Genomic DNA, 20,081 nt, shown 5'->3' on the forward strand with positions numbered 1-20,081 from the left:
TAGGAACGATTCTTACTTTAGGAATGAAAAAGTTTTTAAAATCAAGTGATCCAATACTTTCAATTTTTAATGATGTACTATCGGCCGTTGAAACACAAGAGGATATGGGTTCGGAAAAAACATTTGAAAGAGAGTTTTTATGAGATGTCATATGAAAAGAAGCACCGGAGTCTAGTATCCACATACCTGGAGGTGATGAAGAGTAGGCGATGGCGGCCCCGGATGTTGAAGGAGAAGCCTTGAGAAGATGTTGGAGAACTTCGGAGATGTGATTTAGAGTTTCTTTGATGTCTCCTTCTTTGGTACTTTCTTCCTTCTTTGGAGAATTTTCCCCAACCGCGGCTACCTTTCCTTTGAGTTTTGGACAAACCGGTCTAATGTGTCCCGGTTCATTACAATAATGGCATATTATTCCCTTTCTAGGCCCATTACTATTTTTGTTAAAATGGGGAGGTCTATATGCTTTAACATTCGATCCGGGCCTAGTAACGGCCAAAACTTCATCACTCTTAATGCTCAAGCCGAGTCGAGTTTCTTCTTGACATATCTCGGCAAGGGCATCTTCAATAGGTAGGGCTTTGTTTCTATGGAGAAGAGATGCCCTTGTTCAAATTCCGAGCGAAGATCATGAAGAAATTGAAAAAAATGTTCATTTTCAATTTGTTCCCTCCTTAATTCAATATCTTCCGGAGCCACCCACTTAGGCTCAAGAAGAGCAAGTTCATCCCAAAGAGGAGTTAGAGAGCTAAAATAGTCTCGGACACTCATGTCCATTTGTTTGGTGGAACGGATTTTTTCTTGACAAAAAAATTGTCGAGCAAGATCATTTTGGGTATACATACCCTTAAGGAAAAACCAAGCCTCATTGGCCCTTCTAAATTTGGCAATATTAGCACAATTTTTAAGGTCAACATTGTTCATAAACCATGCCAAAATTTTGGCATGGTTACTTTTTCAATCCTCAATTTTGGATTGATGATCATTAATAGCTTTGATGCGCTCATCGCCATCTAAAGCCTTTTCAACTTCATTTTCGATTTTGGTGAGAACAAGAGAGGGTTCGGGAGTAGTTCCCATAACAAAACCCCAAAGTTTCTTACCTCTAAGATGATTTTCCATAGCGGAGGCCCACATGAGATAGTTGGACCCATTTAGCTTAAAAGAAAGCTCCACTTTAGAGTCACGTTCCATCGGCACCAAAAAGTCCTTCCTTTCTTCAAAAAATGAGAGTCACACGTTCCAAAGAAAAGCCCAATCACCAACCGAGCTCTGATACCATGTAATGAAAAGAGGCGGAAGCACCAATAGAGCAAAAGTCACTCTTAAAGAGTGACCACTAGAGCCAAGAACACAAACACCAAATGTGCATACACAAAACTCTCAAATATAGAAAATGACTTAAAGTCATAAGTTGGATATGATTGAAGAAAGGAAGAGAAGGGTTAAAAACCCATGCTACAAGAGGAGAACACCTCCTCTATTTATAGAGGAGGGAGGCTCAAAGAAGGGACTACAAGGGGGCTCCCTTGTAGTCGTTGGGAGCTCCAACGGTCAGAAATCTGACCGTTGGGGCCCCAACGACTACAAGAGTCATAAGTTGGATATGATTGAAGAAAGGAAGAGAAGGGTTAAAAACCCATGCTACAAGAGGAGAACACCTCCTCTATTTATAGAGGAGAAATCTCAAATATAGAAAATGACTTAAAGTCATAAGTTGGATATGATTGAAGAAAGGAAGAGAAGGGTTAAAAACCCATGCTACAAGAGGAGAACACCTCCTCTATTTATAGAGGAGGGAGGCTCAAAGAAGGGACTACAAGGGGGCTCCCTTGTAATCGTTGGGAGCTCCAACGGTCAGAAATCTGACCGTTGGGGCCCCAACGACTACAAGAGTGGGGCCCCTTGTGGTCATCCAAAAGAAAGAAAAATAAAAAGAAAAAAGGAAAAAGGAAAAAATGAAAAATACATTGGCTGATTTACAAAAATACCCCTATCGGGTATTTCAATAAAAGAGAATACATATATATACATATATGTATATATATACTTATATATATACGGATGTATATATATATAAGTATATGTATATATATATATACATATTTTAACATAAGGTCATCAAATATCACTGACAAATCAATAAACTACTGGAGTCATCTTGACACAACCAAGTCAGCACAGTTCCCCATATTTGCTCTTCCAAAATGCCATTTTATATCACAAATACAAATTGGAGGTCTTGAACTAGAGCAACACAAAGAATGAGTTCCAGCAGTAAGGATGGATAGATGTGTGAGAATCTTCCCTAGAACCTGTCTTGTGAGAAAGAGAAAGCAAAAGAAAATGAGGGTTGCGGCTGTCACGATTTCAATAATGAAATTGTGACCTAAAACATGTATTTATTGTTTTGCTATACACTGGTCTGGTATAATATCCAGACCCAGAAAACAATATATACTATACACAACATGGACTCGGGTCTGGTATAATGTCCAGACCCAAATTATAATGAACCCTACTTTTTCACCTCCCCTCAAGTTGATCATGGTCTTGAACCATGAACAACTTGCCTTTAAGCATCCAAAAACGATCTTTTGTCAAGCCCTTTGTAAATATGTCTGCAACTTGTTTTTCAGTATTAACAAATTCAGGCTCGATTTCTTTTTCTTCAACTTTTTGTCTTACAAAATGTTGGCCGATCTCAATATGCTTAGCACGACTGTGATGTACTAGATTGAATGACACGTTGAGAGCACTTTGATTGTCACACAGCAATGTAGAACGAGAGATCGTTTCTCCCACTTCAGTTAGTAAATGCCTGACCCATGTGACTTCGACGGTAACGGCAGCCATGGATCTATACTCAGCCTCAGTGCTTGATCTAGCGACAGCCTTTTGTTTTCTACTACTCCAAGAGACTTTCTTTCAATAAAAACACAATATCCTGATGTAGACCTTCGTTCATCAGGGTCCTCTGCCCGGTCTGCATCACAATATACAGTAAGTTCATGCACATCCTTGTCAGACGACTGTGGAGAATATATCAACCCATCTCCAATGGTCCCTTTCAGATATCTGAGTATCCTCTTAACTGCCTCCATATGGCCAGTACGTGGCGCATGCATAAACTGAGACACTTGATTGATTGAATAAACAATATTAGGTCGAGTGAATGTGAGATATTGTAACATCCCTATTAGACTGCAGTACCTGGTGGGATCCTCACACAAGTCTCCATCACGAGCACTTAGTTTTTTGTGGAGCACACTTGGAGTTCCTAGAGGCTTGCAATCTTTCATACCTGCCTTGCTGAGAACATCTATCGTATACTTGTGCTGAGTGAGAGTCAAGCCATGAGTCTGGCTATCGACTTCTACACCAAGAAAATAGCGCAAGGCACCAAGATCTTTCATTTTGAACCTCTGACCCAATAAGTTTTTCACTTCTTGGATATGATCTTCAGAGTTTCCTGTGATGACAATATCATCAACATAAATTAATAATAGGGTGGTCACATTCTGACTTCTAAAAATGAATAATGAGTGATCCAGTAAAGAGCGTGAAAATCCATGCTTTTGAATCTCAAGTGAAAAGTTGTCAAACCAAGAACGAGATACTTGTTTTAGGCCATAGATAGCTCTTTTTAGCCTGCACACATGTGTTTTACAATTTTGTTCGAGATATCCAGAGGGTTGTTCCATGTAGACTTCCTCCTTCAAATCCCCATGCAAGAATGCATTTTTTACATCAAGTTAACTTAGCTTCCATCCATGTTCAACAGCCAAAGAAAGAATGATTCGAATCGTTCCCATTCTCACCACTAGGCTGAAGGTTTCATCATAGTCATGCCCTGCTTCTTGGGTGAACCCTTTTGCCACCAGTCTTGCCTTGTATCGTTCAATGGTTTCATCTGGTTTATACTTTATTTTGTAGACCCATTTGCATCCGACAACATTTTTGTCAAGGTGGTCCGGGGACAATTTCCCAAGTTCCACATTCATGTAAGGCTTGCATCTCATCATTCATAGCTTCTACCCATTTGGTAGAAGTGGTTGCCTGATAGTACATGATAGGTTCATCTTCCTTATTGAGGGCAGTTAAAAAAAGCTGAAAATCCAAGGAGAAGTTGTTATAGTTGACCCACCTATCAATAGGATGTCGCATGCGATTGGATCTTCTGACCTCGAGAGTATGAGATGAAGTAGGTGCAGCTGCTGGGGCACGATTTAAAAGGCCTGATGTTGTCATTCTCTGTCTAGTATATGAAATTCCCTTGTATCTGCCCGGTACTGATGATGGTACTTCTTCCCCGTTCTGTGCTCTCGATGTGCCAATAGTCACGAACATTTTTTCATCCTGCTACACACAATCTGGAGAACAGACTGCATTGGAACTAGCAAAAAGTTCTGAATTCTTCCAAGGATAATAAACTTCGATTGTGGTAGGGGACATATTTGTTGTGCCAGCTTGGTGATCAAAATTTTGTTCATCAAAGACAACATTTCTTGAGATTTTGATACGTCTGTTGCCGGGATCATAACACCTATATCCTTTGTAGTCATCTGCATATCCCATAAATCTACACTTCTGAGCCTTGTCCTGAAACTTGTTTCTCAGGGACCGATCAATGTGCACATAACAAACACATCCGAAGGCACGTAAATCATGATAACTAGGATGAACCCCAAAAAGACAGTAATAAGGAGACTTATTTTCCAAAACAATCATAGGCAATCTATTTATCACATGTACGACAGAATGAAAAGCTTTTGTCCACAGATTAATGAGAAGATTACTCTCATGGAGCATACTCATGGCACTTTCGACGATATGCTTGTATTTTTGCTCAGCAATCCCATTTTGTTGAGGTGTGTGTGGACAGGACACCCTTCTTCCTATCCCATTATTTTGAAGAAAATAAATAAAGTCACTAGATGAGAACTCCCCACCTCCATCACATTGGAAGAATTGGATGGACTCAGAGAATTGATTTTTTACTAAGGAAAAGAAGTTTTGAAACAAAAGGAAAACTTCCAACTTATTTTTTATGAAATATATCCAGGTGTATCGATAGTAGCTATCAACAAAAATTAAGTACTATCTGCTTCCAGATCTAGAGACAACCGGGGCAGGTCCCCATACATCAGAACATATTATCTCAAAAGGTTTTGAAGCTCTCTTATTAAGAGAATGAAAAGACAATACATGACTTTTGCATAAAAGAGAACTGGAACACTTCTGACTTTTCGCATCCACATTGAGACTTTCCTTTGGAATGAGATTATTAGAAACAAGTTTCTCAATAAAATGACTCCCACAATGTCCTAACCGACTGTGCCTTAGGTAAGGCTTATTACATTCAGAAATACTAAAAACATTTGCTGAAGAGAAATAACAGGACTCTAATGAAGGCTTCGAATCCAGATGAGTAGAGCGGATGGGGTGACAAGGAGCTTCTTGAAAGACATACATATTGCCTTGTCTCTTTCCTTCAGCGAATATTTCCCTCGTGCGAAGGTCCTTGACCTGCACAGAGAAGGGAGTGAATTCGACTGAAGCATGATTATCATCAACAAGTTTAGAAACAGAGACAATATTTTTCTTGATATTTGGAGCATGAAGGACATCAGAAAGTTCAAGAGTAGAATGTGACATGGGAATGACAGATTTTCCAACATGAGAAACAGAATGGTAGGATCCATCACCAGTGACAATCTTACTTTTGCCAAAATAAGGAATAGATTTAGAAAGTTTACCTACATCGCAGGTCACGTGAGTTGCTGCCCCTGAGTCAACGAACCAAGTTCCTTGATCATTCTGCTTGAAATTCAATTCTGACAAGGCGAATATCAACAGATCTCTAAGCTCCCCACTGTCTTTGATATTGCAGGACTTTCTTTTTTGTTCTGACGGTGGAGTCTTTCCTTTATTTTCAAAATTGTGCCAACAATTCGCCTTGATATGCCCCCTTTTGTTACAAAGAAAGCAAGTGGGGATAGATTTTTGTCCCAAAGCATGGGTCAGCATATTTGGAGTAGGAAGCAATCCACATCCTCCGTGTCCATTTCGCCCTTGTCCCCCTCGCCCCCGTCCTCGACCATAAGTCATGCCTGTGGCAAAAACTTCTTGAGAATTTGCATGAACATGGGTTTCTTCGTAAAATCCCTTCAGAGTTATTTCATACTGAATTAATTAGCTCGCAACTCATCAAAAGTAGGAAGAGCAGGCAGGCACAATAGTGAAGTGACGATCATATTATAGTCGGATCTCAATTCACTCAGAGTTTGTTGCACCATATCACTGTCACTCATTGCACATCCTATAACTGCAAGTTGATCTGTGATAGTCTTCATCTTCTTTAGATATTCCATGATGGTCATGGAGTCTTTTCTCAACAGCTGAAATTCCCTCTTGAAGAAAACCATCCTCGCCTGTGAGACTTGTGAATACGTCTGAACCAATCTTTCCCAGAGTTGCAGGGTTGTACAACTACAATTGTCAGGAATTACAACAAGAACCTCTTGAGACAAGGTAAATGTGATGTATGCAACTACTGATTGGTCTTTCCTTTCCCAGTTGAGATATTCTGCATTTTTGACATAAACAATTGAACTTTCCCCTTTATCATCTTTCTCTTTTCTCGTAACAAATTCTAGCGGAACTGGAGTGGTTCCATCCAGGTGACCTAAGAGACCTTGGCTCCTTATAAAAGGAATGATTTGTCTCTTCCACATCAAGAAGTTTGAGGTGGTTAACTTTTTGGAAACAAGCTGATTGAGAAAACTCGAGGGAAGACTCGATTGAGAAGAATGAGAATCCATGAAGGAAATGGAGAGAAAAATATTTAAGTGCTCAGTCTATTGCCCGAGAAGTGTGTTGGTCACCTTTTTTTTTTTGCAGCTGAGCAACCTTCAAGAAGCAGTCGATCGAAGACTGTCAGATTCAAAGGGGAATCAGGTCTGAATTTTTCCTTCCTCTCTTTCCTTTTTTTTTAAAAAATTTGAGATTGATGCAATAAGAATGTTTCACACGTTGAACAAAATTTTAAACTGACTGTGTTTTTAGACAAAACCCAAATGAATACGATGTGGGCAGACAACTGCAATGTGAATGTCAGTTGTGACAGCGAGAAGAAACAGATTGAAGATAGAGACGCTGGATAGAAATAGAATCAGATTGAAAACTGCTGTAAAAAAAAACAAATGTGGACAGCGAAAAAAAAATGCTCCAGACGAAGAAGGAAAATGCGCAAAAGGGAAGTGATCCAGATCTGGTGCAAAGGCACGATCAGATCTGGATATACCAGACGAAGAAGAAGAGTCGAATATTGGAAAATATTTGAGGTGGTTTCCAATACCAGACGATCAGACCAAGAGGGGTCGACTTTAGGGATTCACATGAAACAGGAGAGTCACGTGAATTTTTTTTTGGATATTTAAGAGATTCACGTTAGACGTGATGATATTAGACTTCATGTGAGACGTGAATCCACCAGAAAAGAAACAAAGGGAACAACAGAATAAAGAATCCCTAGGTTCTGGTCGTACCTTTTTTTGGTTGAAGAAATGAAAGTGAAAAACACGAGAGAGATAAAGAATTGAAACCTCAAACCTCTGGTTCTGGTCGTACCTTTTTTTTTTGGAAGCCCCTTCAAACCCTAGGTGGATCTAGGCTTTGATACCATGTGAGAATCTTCCCTAGAATCTGTCTTGTGAGAAAGAGAATGCAAAAGAGAATGAGGGCTGCGGCTGTCACGATTTCAATAATGAAATCGTGACCTAAAACATGTATTTATTGTTTTGCTATACACTGTGGGTCTGGGTCTGGTATAATATCCAGACCCAGAATACAATATATACTATACACAACATGGACTCGGGTCTGGTATAATGTCCAGACCCAAATTATAATGAACCCTACTTTTTCAAGATGTCAATAAGTCAGCTTCCAAGGAAAGGAATATGAATAGTTAGCAAGTGATCTAGCAATGGAGAAGAACCCAAGATTTATTCATGCCAACAGTTGGTCCACCTTCGTAATTAGGGCTATGAAATTTAGAAGATCGCATCCATTCTATCGTAGTGCTGATCTACTATATCAAATGTTCTCTCTAGGTCAAGCACAAGAATTAAAGAAAGAGTGGGCAGATCCGCCTTTTCTCGATTGCTGCATGGAAATCAACAACACTGTAACAAATTTAGGGAAATAATATGTAGACATCTCAATGTCACTATGCCATACAAACAAACTATGAAATTAGCCATCACAAAGTGTTAAGTAATCCATGTGAAGCCCATTCATGGAATCCTGTCGAAACAGTAGCTTGTGCATGCATCTTGCTTCTAACTCTTAAGAAAATCTGTTTGCAACAAAGATTGTAAAACAAAGGAAAGTAAAAAAAAAACACTAAACAAGAAATGGCATCCACATGCAGCTCAAAGAAAACCGACTTGTGAATAGAAAGTCCAATCTAAAAGAGACGTACCTTTAAACCAGCTAGCTCCCGTAAGGCCTTTTCAATTAAAAGCATGCTCTCTATGTTGCCTTCTCCAGTTAGATCACTCAAATCTCGTGCTAGCTTGGGTCTTTTCTCTGGATCATCATCTCCTGCCCAGCATAACAAGCTTTTCAAGGACTTGATTTATCCAAAAAAAATCATTATGTTTGCATCAGGAAACAAAGGAAGCTATAAAAGCAGGATAATGTTGGAGTTATATTATGTGATTAATAGTTGTAAATGCATGCCAAGTAATTAATTATTACTAGCCTCGATTCCAAGATTCTTCTTTGGCTTTTTGTCCAGCAGAAAGGACAACCTCAAGAGGAAGAGGGGCTAGAGAGGACCAATGCTCATGCTTTGGGCCTGCTATCTCTGCATGGATACCTGCAGGGAGAGGTTGAAGTCAATGAGGTTAGACAAACTTATAGAAAAAGGATAGCTATCATAATGTTTATTATGTAATAATTTTTCTATGACCCATTTTGATAAACTAAAATTTGACAAAATAAAGGACCATTAGCATGTCAAAAGGAGAGATGCACACGCCTAGAGTTTGGTAATTTGGTTCAGTCTGGTACTAAGTTTTAGACCCACACCTGAATTGATTTGTGTTGGGACATGGCCTAAGTTTTATAGCACACCTCCATGAGTAATGAGTCATTGGGTCCAGATCTATGAAGGATTGGAAAGACATTGCGCTGGGCTTAGAATAAGTGGTGATTTTGCGCTGGGCTTAGAATAAGTGGTGATTCAATGGATCAGGTCAAAATCCAGCAGGTTCAGAATGCCAAGGCCTTTCACCTACTTACAGACACACACACATCCTTGCATGTGTGTGTTTGGGCATATATTTGTTTGCTTATGACTCAGGTTTCATCATCACATGTTCAGGTATATATTGGTTAAGTTCCAATGTGGCTTGGTTCTAAAAATGGTAACCCAAGAACCAACCCATTTTACATCCACGTCCAAAACTCAAATCTCACCCATGGTCCATCCAAACTGGGTGTCAAAACAGGTGGCTTTCTCAGATCATCTTGGTGCTACCCGGTCTTCACAAAGCCCAAGTAAAAAATGAAAGCTGTTTGTTTCATTAGTCATAAAATGCAGATTCTTTCTTATTTCAATATTTTGATGTTAGAATACTTATTCAGTTACTTCGCAATGTTCAGAAAAGATACAAAACACACCAGTTAATGTTTTCATGTCTAAACAAGATACTCGTCAAACACTATGAATTGAAGAAGAAAACAAATTTTGCCATCATAAGCAGCAAATTACCATGTTTAACAGCTAGACTCCAATAGCGAGCAAGCCAGCATCTCTTAAGAACAATCTCTTCCTGCAATCAGATCCAGCAAAACCCAATCAGATAATGAACACCATGTGAAAATCACAGGTCAAGATCACATAATCACTGAAAAAATAGTTTTTAAAGTAGTCATACCATCTCTTCCTGAGTCAAAACCATCCTCTGTGTCATGATTCGTAGAGACTTTGCCTCTGATTCTGCTTCCTGAAGCTTTGCTGCAGCAGTTGCTGCCTCTTCTCTTGCACTCTGACTCAAATGACAAAACCATTAAAATCTACATTGCGGAATCAGAATTCAATGGTCACAGTAGAAGACAGTGATCTACAAAGCAACAATCTGAAACATATCCATAACAAAATGAAAAAAGGAATAGTGAATTCACCTCCATATCCGATCGAAGAGCCACGATTTCTTCATCTCTTAGATCCTTAGTTGGCTTCATAGCTTTAAAAGCAGCCTGTAAAAGATAAATACCAACTCTGTAAATTCATTAGCACCACTCGTCCAACCAAAAAAGATGCATGAATAATTATCAAAACAAAAAGAGCAGAACCTTCTAAACTCCACCAGTAAGAATGAACAAAAATCTTAAAGTTTATTAAAAAAAAGTGACAATGTTGACTTCTTTCCACATTCAGCCAAAGAAAGATGGATTGCTAAGAATAGAAACAAAGAAGCACGACCATGTAATTTTAGTCAATACAAAAGAGCAATTTTCTTAAGCTTTGCTTTCCCAATGTTGGAAAACTATGTTGTAGTATTGTTGTTGATGTAGCCATTGTTTTTGTTGCATTTGTTGTTGGCATTTTCCTAGTTAAAAAAGAAAAATCTAGTATCATATAACTCATAAACATGTTACTGTTAAAATACATGTAATCAATATATATATATAAATATATATACATATATATATTCAATCATACCCGATAAGGGTATTCCTGTAATTCTGCACAATAGGGGCATTGTAGTCTTTTTTATTTTTGTTTTTCTTTTTATTTTCCTTTTTCTTTCTCTTATTTTTTTTTTCTTTTTCCTAAAATGCATTTAATGCATTCACATTGGGGGTCCCAACTAGGAGTCGTTGGGCCCCCAACGGTCACACGACACCTTGTTGGGCCTCCCAATGTGATCTCTCTCTCTCTTACTTTTCTCCCTCTCTCTCACTCCTCCTTGCCTATAAATAAGTGGGGTCGTCCCCCTTTGTAAGTATTGGCTTCTTGAAGCCCTTTCTTGCATTTATAAGAATTTATGTTTGCAAGCCATTGTTGGCTTTTGTGTATGTCCTTTTTGGACTTGTTATTTGCTTTCTATATGTGAATGTCCATTGCAGGACATTGTTTTTATTTTCGCATATTTCATTACATGGTACCAGAGCCAAGTGTATGCTCTTGATTCTTGATATAGCTAGTCGACTAGTTATATTTTTCATTTTGTATTTTTCTTTCTTGGTTTGTCTTCTTGAGTTTAAAACAGAAGGAGAACAAAAGATTGATCTCTCATTCAAACTTAATGGTTCCAACTACATGATGTGGGCCACTGCTACGGAGAACAACCTCAAGGGTAAAAAGCTTTGGGGATATGTCATGGGCACTATTCCGGAACCGCAACTCCAACTCACCAAGATTGATGGTGATCAAGAAAAAGCTCTTGAAGGAAATGCCCTCATGAAGGCCATTGAAGATCACCAATCTTAAGTGGAAGATTGAGAAAGCAAGCATGCAAAAAATCTTGCTTGGTTTATGAACAATGTGGAGCTTAAAATTTGCGCCAACATTGCTAAATTTCGGATGGCAAATGAAGCATGGTTCTTTATGAAAGGTACGTATACTCAAAAAGACCTTGCTCATCAATTCTTTCTCCAAGAAAAAATCCAGACTATTAAAGAAGGGAAAATGGGTGTAAGAGATTACTTTAGCACCCTTGGACCCTTATGAGATGAGCTATCTCTGTTAGAACCAAAGTGGGTTTCTAGTAAAGATGTGGAACTAAGAAGAGAACAAATGGAAAAAGAACACTTTTTACAATTTCTACATGGGCTTAGGCCCGAATATGAACAAGTTAGATCTTCCCTACTTCATAGATCTAAGTCTCTTCCTTTGGAAGATGTCATAGCCGAAATATGTTAAGAAGAAACTCGTTTTGGCATGATTAAAAGAGGAGATGAAGTTTTGGTCGTGTCTAAACCCGGCAATCATGTGAAAGCCTATAAGCCTCCACACTTTAAGAGGCAAAATAACTATAATGGCAACTATAGAAAAGCCATTTGCCATCATTTCCAAGAACCGGGTCATATAAGACCTAATTGCCCTAAGTTAAATGAAGCACCAAAAAGTAAGGTTGCCTCCGTTGAAGAAATTACTCAAAAGAAGGAAGAGACTATCAAAGGGAAGGGGTCCTTCTCTCTTGCTCAACTATCGGAAGCACTTCAAATTCTACTCAAATCGCCGCCATAGCTTCTTCTTCTCCTCCAGGTATGTCTTCTTAGATTCTTGATTCTGGAGCTTCCTTTCATATGACTCCTCTTAAAAATGGGTTTTCTGATTTGTGTAATAACTCTAAAAACTCTTATGTTTCAACCGTCGATGGTACATCTTTACAAGTAAAAAGTTTTAGAACTTTAAATTTTTTCAAAGATTTCTTTGTGTCAAACGTAAGAGTGATACCTCAACTTAATTTAAATCTCCTTTCTGTTTCTCAAATATGTGATCATGGATGTGAAATCTCCTTCTCAACTAAGGATTGCTCTATATAGGATTTTCGGCCCGGGAAGCAGATTGGGCAAGGCCATAGGAGGGGAGATCTCTATTACATGAGCAACTTGAAACTTCCCACTAACTCTTTTTGTAATCATGTCCAAGATAAAAATATTGAAACTTGGTACCAAAGACTTGGACATCCAAGTTTCTTAAAAATGTACTTCATTCCTTTTGGAAAAAAAATTTGTAATGAGAAACATTTTGTTTGCAAGAATTGTATTTTTGGAAAAATGAAATCCACTCTTTTTCCAAATAGAACTTTTGTGTCCAAAAGAACTTTTGAGTTAGTCCATTCGGACGTTTGGGGCCCTTCTCCGGTCATATTGAAACTCGGATACTCCTATTATGTTACTTTCATTGATGACTACAATAGATATGTGTGGATATATTTTCTCAATTTAAAATCCGAAGTCTTTGACTTCTTTAAGAAATTTCATATGATAGTCAAAAATCAATTTTCAAGTAATATCTCTACTCTTAGATCCGATTCGGGTAGAGAGTTTCAAATGAATTTCAAAATTATTTACAAACAAATGGAATTTGTCATCAAAGATCATGTCCTAGGACTCCTCAACAAAATAGTCTAGCCGAAAGAAAGCATAGACACATTTTGGAAACCACTAGGACACTTCTTATTTCCAAAGAAATTCCAAAAAGTTTTTGGGCCGAAGTCGCTTTAACTTAAACTTACTTGATAAATAGAATGATATATTCATCCTTACAAAATACATCTCCATATGAAAAATTATTTGAAAGAACACCCGATTGTGATCACGCAAAATTTTTCTTCTCGGTTCTCCTCTTCCTTCTCTTCGCCTTTCTAGCCTCTATTCCCTTTTGAAGGGGAATAAAAGATAGAAAAGAAGAGAGAAAAAAAAAGGAATAAGAGAGAGGAACTGTTTTGCAAGGTCTCATTTGACCAAAATTTTGGAAATGTTTTGAAATTACTCGCCTCCGTTTTAAAAATTCGCGAAAAAAAATGGAGAGACGAAATTCGCTCGTCGGTACGAGGTTTGACCATTCCTGACGCCTTTACCAGGGGTAATCTAACCAAGGATCGAATTTATGCATTTTGCTTTGCCTAAATATTATCTAAGAATTTATTCTAAGTCTAAATGCATAAAAAATCATGCTTGTGCAATCCAAATGCAGAGATGTATGCTTTTGAGAAAAACATTTTAGAAATTTGAAAATTTTCTAAGTGATTCTGAAATAAATTTGATAATGGAGTAAAAAAATGATTCAAAGGTTTGAATTTGATTTGAAAAAGTTAGGTTTTGAATCTAACTCAGAATTTGAAATAGATCTGGAAGCAGAGACTTGAAATCCCCAAGTCTCAGAATGATCAAAATTTAGAAGGATAAGTCTTCAGATGAAGAGAAAAGGGAACTTAGAATTGAAATTTTGAAATTTTGAAATAAGAATGAATTTTTCAAAGTCAGAATAGACCTTGATATTTAGGTTGATTTATGTAATTGCTTTACTTATTTGATTGATAATTTGATATTTAGGTTGATATATTGCATGCATGATGAATCATATTATGACAATGTTAATTGTTAAATGTTAAACTGTTAAAACTTCAAAATTATATATATATATATATATATATATATATATATTTATTTATTTATTTTACATTTTTGCCCCTACTGCACCCCCGCACCCGGGTTTTTTGGAAGTGTCGCATCCCCGCACCCGCACCCGCACCCATGTGACATAGCATAAAACCAAAAATATGGATCTAAATAATATTGCAATGAACATTGTAAGTGAACTAAAAGGGAATATTGAAGCAGAGGATGATCCGTGCACTAAAAAAAAAGTATGATGAACAATCTAATGTAATAACATTCAAGGCCAGAGTGGAATATGATAAAACTGGAATGAACGGAATATAATCCCACGCTATCACAACAAGAAATCAAGTGTTAAAGACAAAGAAGACAGCAGAGAAAAAAAAAAAGAAAAAGAATTAGATGTTGGAATCGATGGATTCCGTTAATGCTATTGTACGAGATGAGTTGAAATTGCTATATGCAATCCAACACCACCCATGGTGCGTGAATGGGGATTTAAAACTGGAGAGTAAGAAGGGAACTCATGGAAAGCAAAGGAGAAAAGGGGATTGACTTACTTGATTCTGTAGAGGTTCTGAAGGAGGGAGTCGCGCTCTTCTCTTCTACTATGGAGGCCTTCTGCCATTGGAGAAGAGGAGATGATCAGGAGGGAGAGAGCGATCGGATGGAGAAGATGGATGTAATTGATCTAATGGATCCCCTCCCCTCTTCTCGATGCTTGTTTATGTAGGAAGAGAAGAATCATCGAGAAGGGGGGAGGTCGTTAGTGATCGACGGGTGAAGAGAGTAGTAGCCGATCGAAGGGTTGAGGAAGAAAGAGGCAGGTCGTTGGCGATGGGCGGATGAGGCCAGTGGGAAGAAGATCGGCCGTTAGGAAAGGCCGTTTGGAGGTTTTCCAAATTTCAAAAACAAGGCTTTCTTTTGAAAAACTTTCTCAAAAAGGGGTTTTAAAACCATTTCTTTTGTATTTATCCTTTTCGATTCGATTTTTTTGTTTCTTTTTCTTTTCATTTCTATTTTTTGTTATTATTTTATTTTTATTTTTATTTTTTTGCATTTTTGTATTTTTTTATTATATTTTTGAAATAAAATTCTAAAACTATGAGAAAATGAAGGATTTTAAACTATTTTTGCAAGATTTTGAAAATATTTACAAAAGGAGGGTTTTCTGAGAATTCGGGTTCTGATTTTGGGAATTTTTAAGAAAACGAGTTTGGACCTAGGTTTTGAGAAAATATTTGAGTTTTTAACCTCGACTTGAGGAAATACAACGCAATGGATTCAAATGAGGAAATATTTGAGTTTTTAACCTCGACTTGAGGAAATACAATGCAATGGATTCAAATGGATATCGGATCGACTGTCTGAGCCTTTCAGAAATTATTTTTGGTATTTTTGTAAATTTAATTTGAAATTTGGATAATGAAGCTCAGATTTGGATTTTGAACTGGATCTGAATCCAAACTCGAGTCAGATATGTAAAATGGATTTGATTCCAGTAAATTCGAGAAATAAACTAGAATTTTGAGTAAAAATGACTCAATTTACCCAGAAAATGGGGCCCAGGGGCAAAAGAGAAATATCTACAAAATTTTGAAAAATTTGGGGTGTTGACACCGATTTTAATAGATTAAGGACTTTTGGGTATAAATGTTTTGTCCTTAGACACAAAAGAGATAAATTATCTCCTAAAACTATTGAATGAGTTTTCTTAGGATATGGAGAAAATCAAAAGGGTTTTAGATGCTTCGACCTTAAAAATAACAAACTATATGTATCTAAAGATGTAACCTTTTTATAAAATGAAAATGGTTTTGAGAAAACTAAAGATATTGACGAAAGCGAATATGCTTTCTTATTTGATCTTCTCTCTTAAGAATATGTGATTCCTCGAGAAGAGGAAATCTCTAATGATTTGTTGAATGATCTAGAGGATATTCCTCTTAACAATGTTGAAAATGAAAGTGATAGACCCATCCAAACCTATGTTAGGCGTGGTCAACAAGTTCCCACGAGTGCCTTAAAAAAATACTCTCAAGGTTTCAACATAGAAGAAACCTCTTTAAGGAGATCCGGCCGAATCTCCAATCCTCCTAATAGGTTTGTTTCCTATGAGTCTCTAACACCAAGGTATAGAGCGTGTCTAATTGCGTTACACTCTTTTCATGAACCTTCACATTATAATGAAGCCAAAAACATTCCCCAGTAGGTTGAAGTCATGAACTTAGAACTCAGTGCCCTTGAAAAGGCAAAAACTTGGGAAATAACCTCATTACCCACTGGAAAGAGATTTATTGGATGTAGATGGGTCTTCAAAATTAAAACTAAAAGTGATGGGTCATTAGAATGCTATAAAGCCTGGTTGGTAGCAAAAGGATACCCTCAAGAATACGTTATAGACTATGAAGAAACCTTCGCTCCCGTAGCTAGGATGACTAGTGTTACGACTCTTATTGCGGTTGTGTCAATTAAAAAATAGCATATATATCAATTAGATGTTAAGAATGCATTTCTAAATGGTGAATTAAATGAAGAGGTTTACATGGATCCTCCACCAGGAGTATGTATTGGTGAAAATAAAATTCTCAAACTTAAAAAGGCATTATATGGTTTAAAGCAATCTCCAAAGGCTTGGCATGATAGATTTAGCAATGTAATGACAAGTTTGAATTTTCGCTCATGCTATACTGACACTGCTTTGTTTGTGAAAAGTGCAGGGTCTTCAGTAGTGATTCTACTACTTTATGTTGATGATATGATCATCACTGGAAGTGATGAGCAATGAATCAATGATATTAAGAAAGTTTTAAAAGAGAATTTTGATATGTCTGACCTTGGTTTCTTAAGATATTTTTTAGGAATTGAAGTAGCATACTCTCCCCGAGGGTACATTCTGTCTCAGATGAAACTTGTTGCTGACATTTTTTCCAAGTCTGACATCTCCGATGATAAGAAGACAGAAACCCCTGAAGTTATCAATGCAAAGTTAAGGTTGGAAGATGGAACACTCTTCGAGGATCCTACTCCCTACCGCCAACTTGTTGGGTCTCTAACCTACTTATACATCACTCGGCCAGACATAGCTCATGTGGTTCACTCAATCAATCAGTTTCAACATGCACCTACAACTGTACACATGAGTGCAGTCTTAAGGATAGTCAGATACATCAAAAATACCATAACTAAGGGAGTTTTTCTTTCCTCTTCGTCATCACTTGATTTAATTGCTTATACTGATACTGATTGGAGAGGAAATCCCAATGATAGAGTCTCAACTACTGGTTTTTGTGTTTTCTTAGGTGACTCTTGAAATGAAATGGGGATCTTCGAAACACGAGCTTAGATTAACAAGGGCAAGTGTCAAGAATGACACTAAAGCATAACCCTTAAAAAGGGTATAACTGGAAACAAAATAAAAATAAAAATGTATTCTTTACTGATATGAAAAACCAATTGCTTAAGAAGCATTGGAATAAAATACAAGAGGGGTTGCACCCCTTTATATACACAGCTGAAAGAGGACTCAATAGAGTTGTTGGACACAGTCCAACAGCTCTATTTAGAGCTGTTGGAATGTGTCAGTCCAACAGCTCTATTAAGAGTTGTTGGATTGTGTCAGTCCAACAGCTCTATTGCTAGTCAAGTCTGGACAGGACTTGACTAGCAACAGTCATTCTAGTTTAAACTGAACTAGATGACATGACAAAAAATAAAAATAAAGGAAAAAAATTACAGAAAAGAAAGAAATGAAAAATGTATTTATATATATATATATATAATATTATTATATATACATATGTGTACAGTTTTACATTTTAACACTCCCCCTCAAACTTACGGTACAATGAGCGAAAGTTTGTCTAAGACAAAGTGAAATCAGGGAGCAGCGAGATGCTTTGTAAAGAAGTCTGCTAACTGATATTCTGAAGTGACATATGGCAGATCAATTATCCCGTGTAGATATTCCTCTCTGACATAGTGACAATCCATTTCGATGTGTTTGGTGCGTTCGTGGAATGTTCTGTTACTGGCAATGTAGATCGCACTTTTGTTGTCACAACACATTTGTGAAGCCTTTGTTGCTTCAGCTCCCATGTCAGCAAGCAGTCGTCGGATCCAAACTACTTCCATGGTCGTGGTTGTCATGGCTCTGTATTCAGCTTCGGTGGATGAGAGAGATACCTTCTGCTGCTTTTTACACCTCCACGAGATCAATGATTCTCCTAAAAAGACACAAAACCCAGTGGTTGAGTGTCTGTTATTGGGATCACCTCCCCAATCAGCATCAGTATATGCAATTAAATTAAGAGAAGAGGAGGAAGATAAGAAAAGTCCTCGTGAAAGAGAGGACTTGATGTATCTGATAATACGCATGACTGCTCCCATATGAACAGAAGTAGGAGCATGTTGAAATTGACTTGCTGTATGAACAGCATGTGCTATATCTGGTCTGGTAATGGATAGATAGGAAAGTGCCCCGACAAGCTGTCTATAAGGAGTAGGGTCTGCAAGAAGTTCTTCATCATCAATCTTCATTTTAACATTAACAACTTCTGGAGTGTCAACTTTCTTATCATCAGTAATACCAGACCTGAAAACAATATCAAAAGCAAATTTAGTCTGAGATAATAAATATCCTCTAGGAGAATAAGCAACTTCAATGCCTAAAAAGTATCTCAACAAGCCCAAATCAGTCATTTCAAAATGAGATTTAAGAAGTGTTTTAATTGTTTCAACTCTCTGTTCATCGCTTCCTGTGATGATCATATCATCTACATAGAGAAAAAGCACAATGATCCCTGCATCAGAATTCTTAATAAACAAAGCAGTGTCAGTTAAACAGAATTGAAAACCAATATCAATCATAACACGACTAAACCTATCATACCAAACTTTTGGTGCTTGTTTAAGTCCATAAAGAGTTTTTTCTAAGCGAAGGACTTTACCCTTAGGAATACTTAGACCAGGAGGGGGTTCCATGTATACTTCTTCAACTAGCTTTTCATTTAAAAAAGCATTTTTGACATCCATTTGAAAAATAGACCATTTTTTTATAGAAGCTAAGGCAATTAAAGTTCGGACAGTAGTCATACGAGCCACCGGAGCAAAGGTTTCTTCATAATCAATCCCATAATCTTGGGCATAACCTTTGGCTGCTAAACGGGCTTTATATCTTTCAAGAGTACCATCACTCTTGGTTTTAATTTTATAAACCCATCGACATCCTATAGTTTTCTTCCCTGAAGGAGGATCTTGAATATTCCATGTAGAAGCCTTTTCAAGTGCATCTAATTCAGCTTTCATGGCTTTTATCCATTTGATATCATTTTTTGCTTGAAAATATATGGATGGTTCTTCATATGAGTGAATTAATGCAATAACTGCCCTATATGTGGGTGAGAAAGACTCGTATGATACAAACTTTCCTGGAGGCCTCGAGATTCGGGATGATTGTCTAGTTGGAATGTTAGAATATTTTTCAAGTGCACATGGAGGATAAGACTCTTGTCGCCTGGAATATTGAATACTAGTATCTCTATGAACTTCTTCATTTTCAACATTAAGATCAATAATTCTTTGATCATCATCAAAGTTACAATCAAGGTCATATTCATCAGATGTTGATATTAGATCTAGCAAAAAGGAGTACTCAGTGACGTCTTTTAATTTTCTAAAATCAAAGAAGCTCTCCTTTTCAAGAAAGGAAACATTTCTAGACACATATAGTTTATTATTTTTGAAGTCAAAACATCTATAACCTTTCTGGTTTTCAGCATATCCTAAAAAGGCACAGGGAATCGCACGAGGGAAAAGTTTATCATTTTTGTCAGTAAATATGAAACATTTGCACCCAAATATTCTTAATCTAGAGTAGTCTGGAGAAATGTTCATAAGTTTTTCAATGAGAGTGATATTTTGTAACGAAGAAGATG

At 37.3% G+C, this 20,081-nt stretch overlaps 1 protein-coding gene across 1 annotated transcript in view; it reads right to left on the minus strand.

The window, feature by feature from the left end:
• LOC149840402 (coiled-coil domain-containing protein SCD2-like) overlaps positions 1-20,081 on the minus strand; it is a 60,880-nt gene that overhangs the window by 12,059 nt on the left and 28,740 nt on the right. The window contains exons 8-12 of the mRNA XM_090003152.1: positions 10,195-10,269; positions 9,948-10,058; positions 9,782-9,842; positions 8,768-8,884; positions 8,486-8,607 (exon numbers count right to left, since the gene is read on the minus strand). Of these exons, the coding sequence (XP_089859278.1) occupies positions 8,486-8,607; positions 8,768-8,884; positions 9,782-9,842; positions 9,948-10,058; positions 10,195-10,269 (486 nt within the window). The remainder of the gene's footprint in view (positions 1-8,485; positions 8,608-8,767; positions 8,885-9,781; positions 9,843-9,947; positions 10,059-10,194; positions 10,270-20,081) is intronic.

This window comes from Nuphar pumila, chromosome 4 (assembly GCF_984573655.1).
Source record: "Nuphar pumila chromosome 4, dmNupPumi1.hap1.1, whole genome shotgun sequence".
NCBI classification, from domain to species: Eukaryota; Viridiplantae; Streptophyta; class Magnoliopsida; order Nymphaeales; family Nymphaeaceae; genus Nuphar; species Nuphar pumila.